The sequence below is a fragment of the Pteropus vampyrus genome, unplaced genomic scaffold (genome assembly GCF_000151845.1).
Source record: "Pteropus vampyrus isolate Shadow unplaced genomic scaffold, Pvam_2.0 Scaffold263, whole genome shotgun sequence".
NCBI lineage: Eukaryota > Metazoa > Chordata > Mammalia > Chiroptera > Pteropodidae > Pteropus > Pteropus vampyrus.
The window spans coordinates 1,159,309-1,168,801 of NW_011889044.1; the positions used below are offsets into that span (position 1 = coordinate 1,159,309).

General features: G+C 44.3%; 1 protein-coding gene across 1 annotated transcript in view; it reads left to right on the forward strand.

The window, feature by feature from the left end:
• The window catches only part of TRPC3 (transient receptor potential cation channel subfamily C member 3), a 45,605-nt gene that overhangs the window by 5,468 nt on the left and 30,644 nt on the right, over positions 1-9,493 (forward strand). The window contains 1 exon segment of the mRNA XM_011375168.2: positions 2,701-2,889. Coding sequence (XP_011373470.1) covers positions 2,701-2,889 — 189 coding nt within the window.

Genomic DNA, 9,493 nt, shown 5'->3' on the forward strand with positions numbered 1-9,493 from the left:
TTATTCTCATCAGAGAGGCTGATTAAGTTCCACAGGTTCACACAGCAAATAAGTGATAGAAGCAGTTTCTGAACCCAGGAAGTCTGGCTTCAGATCAATGCCCTAACCACCACACTCTCTTCGTTATTAGGGAAAAGGATCTGGCGGGACCAGGCCTGCTTAGACCTGAATTTCAATTTTTCTTTTAAGGTTAAAAAGGGATTACAACGATGATTAAACCATACACGTGAAAGCAGGTGCGCTGCAGATAGCGTGTGATGAGGTCAGAGCTTCGTTGCTCTGCCCCGGGCTTGAGCCAGTCCTCAGGATTTTGAGTTCCTGCTGTGACCTGGGCAGCACGTCTACCTGGTACCTTTTGGGAGGGAGGGCCCCGCTAATGGATGAGCAGCATGATGAAGACGAGCAAGCAAAATTCAATCAAGAGAAAATGATTAGAAGATGCAGACCAGACAGATGGGCTGAGCTGTGAAGTCACAGGAGGCAAGACCTCATGGGAGAACAAGCAGGGTCACCTGTGCTCAGTGCGGACTTTAGATAGATCCCCTTGCACCTGAGGAAACTCTGTCTTCGGCTCCCCATTTTCCCCGGGAGCTGTGCGTGTATAGACAAAACAACATCCCATGACCACGATAAAAGAGATCCCCGTTATCACCAGCTCTGATCACTTTCTGCCTGAGTAAAAGACTTCTGCCAGCAGGAAATGTTGAAACAATTATGAAAACAAAGTGCTTTTCTTGCAAACTCGTGTGATGACCAGTTTTTGTGTCTTGGCTGATGTTCCAGTGGATGTGAAAAACCGCACAGCTCTCTTTGAGACTGGGCAGTTTACAGATTACGATTTTTAAAGATAATGACTCATTATTTGGGTGTTAACAGCAGAAGCGGTTACTCAGTTTTCTGCGAACATAGAGAATCATCTCTTTTCTTCCCGATCGGTGGAGAAATGGCCAGCCTGTTGGACCAAATCTCACAGAACAGTCTGAACTGAAGAGTAACGTGAAGAAATCTCATCTAAAAAAATTGTATTAAAAAGGGGAGCTTTATATGGAAACAGACATGGATTGAATACTTCTTCTGGCTGCTGTAATAAAATATTTCATTAGTCTTTCAGGCATGGAAGGCAGATGGATATTTCCCTGACACTCTGCATGGAGACCAGAGACTGAACATTTGATTAATTTTATCAGTTGCATGATACCAACTTGAATGGAAACCAAAGATTGAAGTTTTTATTCATTTTATCTGTTCCCTTATGAGGGGAAAAGGATTAACTGTAACTGTTCTTTATCTGAATCTCTGAGATCTGAAATGGAAATTTCTCATCCACGTAGGCTTTGAGCAGGCTCTCCTTTTGTTTATTTTAGTTGGCAACGTGATTTTTGCCCATCAGTTCAAATTAATTAATTATTTAAGGAGGAAAAAAATAGAAATCTCCCATGTCTTTTTCTAAAGTTTGGTTTTCAGAATCCCAGGATTTGGAGATTCTGCTGAGTAAAGTATTGTTTGGTTACTGGACACGTACAGTGTCTCGGACGTGTTGAAATGGGAAATTCTGTTTCCCCCAAGCGTCCCAGATTAGATTATCAATTGGTTAAATTTCCTGATGGACTAAAATTTTCGTGAAAGCCGTAGAAGGAGAGCTGGGGTTTCTGAAAGTGAGATACTTTCCCAAGATGGTCGTTGACCCCCTTCCTGGACCCAATGGGCGGGAAACGGAGCTCCACACAGCAGGTGACAGGGAAGGCTGCCACCTGACTTCCTTTACCAGTGCATGGCACTATGTAAATATGCTAATGAAATGAAAGATTCACGGGTTATTTTTAGCCAAGTGTTATTCCAGCGGCCTGGATATTTTTCTTTCCGGCATTGTTACTCCACAGTCCCGGGGAATTCAATTACATAGAATCAGACATCGATCTCCTTCCAGTTCTGCGAGACTCAGCCATGCGCCCTGCAGACAGACAAGGAAAACTGTCCCCTCTCAGTGTCAGTGCCTGTCCGCCTCTTCCCATTCCCTGTACACCAGTCCTTCTCGAGCATAAATGTGTGTCAGAAACACCTGGAGAGTGTTAGCACAGACGTCCTGTGTCTCTGTCTCAATCGGGACGCCAGGGATGATGGGGACTAAACACTTACATTTCTGACACACGGCCGGGTGCTGTTGACACCGCCACTCTGAGGACTACAGGTTGAGAAGCAAAGTCTCCATCCAGGCGAGGGATAGTAGAGTGGACAAGTTATTTTCACCGATAGTCAATCTTCGAAGGCAGATCTCCACTTTAGGAAAACCACCACTTAAAAAAAAAATGTTGTTATAGGGATGGTTTTGTTTTGGCTTTAAGGAAACCACCGTTCATCTGCCCAAGAGGGATGCAGCTCTTTTCGATCCTTCGGTCTTTCAGCGTTAGCACTTAGCCAGCATCTCTGAATGTAAACTGGTGACTGACGTGCTCGGCGTCCTCAGAGCTGCCTCATACGCTGGGCAGGTTGCAGAAGGTCCCGGCTTAGGGGGTGGGGTGGGGGTGGGGTGGAGGTGGGGGGCAGAGCCAGCCCGTATCTAACTCAGCAGCCTCGAGTCTACCTCGGGGATGCTTTCCACCCACAGGAAGGGACGCCTTTCTCTGATTCACAAAAGCCCTAAACGCTTCCCATGGAATTAAAGCAAATCTTTGTGCTAAACTGCAAACCTCTCGTTCTTAGAACGACTATCGGAAGCTGTCCATGCAATGCAAAGACTTCGTCGTGGGTGTGCTGGATCTTTGCCGGGACTCGGAAGAGGTGGAGGCGATTCTAAACGGAGACCTGGAGTCGGCAGAGCCCGCGGAGGTGCACAGGCACAAGGCTTCGCTGAGCCGTGTCAAACTCGCCATTAAGTATGAAGTCAAAAAGGTGAGTGGCCCGCTGCCTTCCAGCGCCCGTACCGGACCGACCATGGACTATCTATCCACCATGCCATAATTCCAGGACGTTTTTAAAAATAGTAAGAGTAGGTGTTATTGATACAGAGTTTCTTCCCTCCCCCTTCATGAAGAGATTAAGTGAAGTTTCATGGTAAAGTGGGGAGTCAAATATCAAGCTTCTGATCTTTTCCACTTTTGACTCATCGTGAGACCTTGGGTAAGTCATAAAATGCCTTGAAACTTCGGTTTCCTCTATGAGAGGAGGATAATGTTTCTTATCTACCTCAGGGTTTTGGTGGCATTTCAGTGGGTTAAGATATGTAAAAGAACTTCCTGAAGTGTTCATTACAATGCAATTAATAATAATAAAATCTGTCACTTGACACATTACACACATTCTCACGTCTGTCCTCGCACCGAGCCTGGGTGGTTATTCATTTCACCTACAAAATAGGTCAGAGGGATGATGAAGTTCCTATTGCACAAGGAAACCGAGGTTCGCCAAGTTGAAATGACATGTCTCAGGTGACATAGCTGTGGAGTCGGTCATATTTTGCCAAAAACAAAAATTATGATCACTTTTTTACTCTGTTTTCTGCAGATAAACTGTTATGCATATCTATTTGCTACTGGCATGGGGCTTTTAAATACTTCACGAAAATTATAGTTATGATGTTTCACTGTAGGAAAAAATCTCAGTTATCCAGAGTCTAACAACTTGGAAAAATGAAATTCTTTTGTACTTTAAGAGAAGCTCATAAACCACAAGGAAGTAAACGATTATCAGGAATAGATCTGGTTTCGTGAACTGGTCCCCTACGTACAGCAGAACCTCCTCCCCTTCCTGCACACGGCATGGTGCTTAAGAGGGCAGGCTCCAGAGCCAACCCTTGGGTGACCAGGGTCTGTCCCTTAGTAAATTACTAAAGTGGGGACAACACTAGTAACTATTTTTTCAGTTGATTTGAGGATCACATGAGCTAATGCATGTCAAGTAATCCGCACGGGTGCAGTACTTGGTGACTGCTCAGTAAGTATTAGCTAATAACATTTCTGCGTTATGACAATCCATTCTCAGAACGATGACTCTTAAGTCAGTTCAGATCTTAGTTGTCAAAGACGGAGTTCATGGTCATTGTACTGGTTCTGGACCTTTGTGGCAGACCATAGCCGATTTAAGCAGAAGGGAGTTTAGTGAGGGTGTTAGGAGGCTCGAGAGTCCTTCGGGAGCTGGAGGAACGAGCTGCTCTAAGCTGTGCTTCCAGAACCGGGCCCGGAACTGACGTAGTAAGGGAGTCTCTGTGGCCCAAACAGAACAGTTCTACCTCTGCTGCAGGGTGCCCGAGTCTTCCCCGTTAGATGCGGCCCCTTCCCCATCAGAGGCCTGCACGCACACCCCCCCACCAGTGGACCCTGGGCCGGTGCTGGCAACTAGCACAAGTGAGGATGGGGGATCACGCTTTCTCTCTCTCCCTGTCTGTCTCTGTCTCTCTCTCTCCCCCTCCCTCTCTGTCTCTCCGTCTGTCTGTCCCTCTCTCTCCCTCTCTCCCTCTCTCTCTCTCTCTGTCCCTCTCTCTCCCTCTCTCCCTCTCTCTCTGTCTCTGTCTATCTCTGTCTCTCTCTCTCTCTCTCCCTGGGCCCCCCACTCTCTTCCCACATCATGCACACCCACGCTTCGACCACATGTAGTGTTCGCAAGACTAGCCGGCCCTTAATGACCGATCTCCCCTCTGCTTAATAAGACAATGAAATGCAAAGATCCTCGGGGAGCAATGGAAGCGAGATAACTCTTCGAGGAATCATCAGTCACGAGATGATTAATCTGGCCTGGCCACCCTCCTCCCAGAGCATTCTTGCCGGTTGAGTTTTTTCCCTGTTGGAGGGGAAAAGATTGTTTTGAATAAGACTGATAGGAAACCATATTTAGAGAACCGTCCGGGCGTTGATTTATCTGCAGATCTTGCAATACGCATCTCTTGTCTTTAGTACCCGAGAGGAGAGAATTGGTTTCAGGTGTCACGGGCGCTTCCTCATGGCCGTGAATGTGTCACATTAGCAGAGACGGCTCATCTGCAGATGGGCGTCTGCTAACCAAACTGTCTTGTGGAGCAAACGTCTTCCCGCGTGTTCATTTTAAGTAAATGGACGTGTAGGTTATAAGGCATGACGTGCCATCAAAAATAAATTTGCTCTCAGTCAGCTACCAGGAAACAACAGCAAAAAAAAAAAAAAAAAGGTATTTGGACCTGAAAAGAGATTTAAGACTTTGCACGTATTTCTGGTTTGGGTGGTTTTACGCTATAAAAGGAATATCAGTTAAAGTCTTTGATTTTGAATCTTTGCTTAATAAATGTATATAAGAACTCTATTCTGGAATGCCTTAAAAAAGCCCCAATTCTCCAGTTTTTCTTTCTCTCAAAGGCTTGCTTTATTCTTTACTCGACACTCACACCTCCACTCCCGCCATGGAAAAATACCCCACCCACTCCTGCTGCTCCCTTTCCCACCATCTCATTTCTTTCTGACCCCCAAGGAAAATCACCTCTTGGGTTGTAATAATGTTGCATGAACCCCACTCACTGTGGCACTGAGGTCGTCTGTTTCTGTATGGAAGGCAGTGGGATTTCAAAATAACTTTATATGTTATAGAATTTTCCCCCGATAACATAATAAACTCATATTCTGTCAACTCGGCCCATAATTCCACCGAGAAACCCAGTTCTATGTCCTGGCAAGAGTCGAAGTCCCATAGGAGACTCAGGAAGTGTCTTCTACCGTCCGCCGAAATCTTCTCCCAGCTCTGGTTCGGAGCTGGCTTCGGTCTGGGCTCAGAGTCCCCAGATCACGTGAGATCGTTCCTAAGAATCACACTAGTTCAACCAGACCTTAGAGACGCAGTGGCAGTTGACATATTAACCAATGTCGCCCCAGTAAACTTCATAAAAAAATAAAAAATAAATTTTTAAAGAAAATGAAACTGTAAAAGACCTGCGTAGGAAAGGTCTGAACGTGAATTTAATGATTAAGTGAGAATCATTACATTTTCCAATGTAAAAACAGTAGAAGAAATAACAAAGCAAAAATATAAACAATTTAACCGCATAAACTTTTGTATCTCAGAAAGATCATTAACAAAAAAGCGAAGGACAAACTGGAGAAAATATTTTCCTCAGTTAAAACTTACAAAAGATTGCTGTTCTTAAATTAATATCTAAAAAGCTCAAACAAATTTCTAAGGAAAATCTCCAGAGCCCTATAGAAAAATAAGCCCCGGGCTTGAATAAGTAATTCACAGAAGAGAAAATTCAAATGGCTAACAAACATTATTTAAAATTTTCAGGTACACTAGTAATAAAAATAAATGCATACTAATATACAAATACCATTTCCCTTCTCTCAAACTATTAAAGAATAAAAAATTATAATTCCCAGTGCTGTTAGCGAAGTGAGCAATCCAGCGCTACCGGTGGGGAACAGACAGTAATGTGTTTTCTGTTACGGATTTCGAAGATTATCCATCCCAGAGTCATAACTGAGGAATCTCTAAGGGAAATAACACAACTGGAAAGATGTATTATTACTAATACTATTACATTCTTCTACAAAAAATAAATAAATGGTAGATGAAATTAGAGTTTTTTTGAAAATGAAAACAAGAAAATTAACTTTTAGGCAGAAACACGAATTATTTTCCAATTAGTCCTGAGTTCTACCTCCGATTGTCCCCGTATGTTCCCTGTGACTTGAGAGCAAACGCTAAACCCCTCCACCCATAGAAATACCGAGAGTTCTGTCTATTTCTAGCAGCTACGTCTCTTGTCAGAAAACCCTTAACAGAGGTGGAAGACCCTAGGTCTTGATGGACCCACGAAGCTGGAAAACTGGGCTCTTGGAGAAAGCGGAGGACATTTCCTGAGTTCCTCCTCCTCGCTCTCCGATTTCCTCTACTGTGGCCTTTGGCTTAAGTAAAGAAAGATCATCTAGAAAAGAGACATGCGGCATCATAAACACGTAAAATCTTCCCCGGTGTCTGCAGAAAGTGTGCAGAGAAGCCCAGAAAGTGAGTAATGCATCCAGGGAGTAGTAAATATCCTGCAGAGACGTTTTCTTTTTTTTTTTTGGTGGAGGGGATGCCTTGTAAAGGCCGATTTGATGAAAAGACAGTCTAACATGAATGCTTTTTTAAGCTGAAAATTATCTAATTTTTTTTCCATAACCTGCCCTGATTGGTGGTTCAGTTTACAATCTATGAGTCATTTGGCAGGGGGGAAAAAAAGTTTTTTCTTAATGCTACAGTAGTTTTGTTCCATAGAAAGACTGAGGTTTTCTTGTGTGTCGATCATTCTCCCTTTAAATCAGAAAACCTCAAAGGATGTTATTTTTGTAATGATTTCAATTTGCTGGTCCACCGAAGTTAGGAAACAGCATATAAATTTTATCCAGTTGCCTAGGACTGGTGTGGCGGCATAAAGAGATTTTTTTTTTTTTTAGGAGGTAAAAACAGTCTTAAGAGATAAAGGTCACTGCCCTATTTTGAAGTCATTGAAAAGAGCAAAACTCATTTCCTAGAGGGATTAGTTTTTTTTTACCCTCCCTCGCTAGTATTGTGTTGGTTTTATTTTCTTTTTTAAATGTTCCTTGTATACTGGAATTAGGATTTAAAATCACTGGAGGAAAACATCTATTTGTGCTTTCTGTCCGTGGATTAAAAGGAATGAACAGATGCCATACAGTGGTATTTATTATCTCAATTAGGAGAGGGGCAGAATTAGTAGGATGGGAAATATACCTGTTAAGCTGAACTCCCGGGGATGCGTCTCAAGTAAAATGCAAACACCGTGATTTCGGCTGGTATGTGACATATATTAAGCGTCTGCACTGTGTGTACAAGTCATAGTGAGTCCAAGACTGATCGTCACCCATGTGCCACGTGGAAAGGATCGATTTCCATCAGGTCCATAAATGTACAACCTTTATGCATTGTCATGAAGGTCACAAAGCACATCTTCAAACTTGAAGATTAGCTCGAAGAGGAGCGGGGAGATGGAGCCATCCTACAACATGAGTACTTCTGTCCTCGACAGTTTAAAACCTACGGAAGGAGGGCCGGACACATGCAAAAGGGAGACGCGTCCACTGATTCCGAATGGACACAGGTCCCCCTGTCTGTCAGCCTCGTGGGCGTGTCTGTCTTGCACAAACCCTCGGTCGGTAAAAAAGTCCACATCTCCATCATAATAGCTTTTTTCATATTTATCGATAGCTTTCTGTGCGTCCTCGGTGCATCCTCGACCGGGACCACCAGTCATTTGATGCCCTCATTTTCATTTCATCTTGTACCAAAGGCCTAAGCTAGATACCCAGTGCCTGGCTCATAGGAGGAGCTGATGACATCTTGAAGAATGAGCGAATGAATGAATAAGTGAATGAGACATTTAGGGACTGCAGAGGGGATGAGGAACTTTCTACTCAAAAGGAGGGATGAAGCAGGAAGGAAATGATCTAGTAGATACAGAGACAGAAGTAGAAGTTTGGAGAAGTTCTCAGCAAGAATCCTAGGAAATTGCCACAGAGACCCCCAGGAAGACTTCAACCTCGGTTATATATCTGCACACTTTATCAAATAGTGACTGCGATGACCTTCAAATACTGTTTTCAAAAATCAGAACTTTGGAAGAGTGACGAAATCTTGAGTTTGGAAGGATTTCATGTTTACTTCGCATCTGGCAATGCCCAGTGAGCCTCGAGATCTGGGATTTTTATAACTGAATTGAAAGGAACTTGTGAGATAAAATCAGCTTTTTCACATTGAACTCGGCAAGAAAAGATAGCATCTTTTTTACTCTCCCAGCCCCTACCAGTTTGTATCATCGAAAAAAAATTCAGTTACGTATTTCAAATATTTGTAGCCACATCCTCAACCGCCTGTGTCAATGGGCTGTCGAGTCCTTCTGCACAGTGGCACTGAGCCTGCCGCCAGAGTGATCGATTGTCACAGACTTCAGAGGGCGGGAACACTGGGGGTAAGAGCAGGCACCCGTGGGGATTCGTGCCCCCGCTGCCAGCCCCAGGGGATGAGATTTCTTTCTGTTAATGAAAAGCATTCGTGGGAAACTATATAGCGGTAGCGGAAACTCTCCACCACCCCGTAGGTGAGCCAGCCTGTTTGGCACCAGGGACTGGGGTTCCTATGATCATCTGGCCCTGGAGAGCGGCTGCAGACACAGATGAAGCTTTGCTCGCTGGCCCGCCGCTCACCTCCTGGTGTGCGGCCCGGTTCCTAACAGGCCATGAACTGGCACCAGTCTGTGACCAGGGTTTGGAGACCCCTAACCTAGAGTACATGAGTCATTAAGATCGGTAACTAGGACTTGACTGAAGACGAGCCCTCTGCCTGGTGGGACCTTCGGCCGCCCTCTCTGCCTGTCAGAGTTCACAGAAACACCTCGCGAGTACTTCTAGCAGATTCACTGCTACTGTTTATTCTGTTTTTCAGGAGACAGCGATACCTTGATGTTTGTACCACTCAACACTCTTTTTAAAAAATACGTTGGCACTCACCGCTGATTTGTGAATGATCCTGAATAATTCCC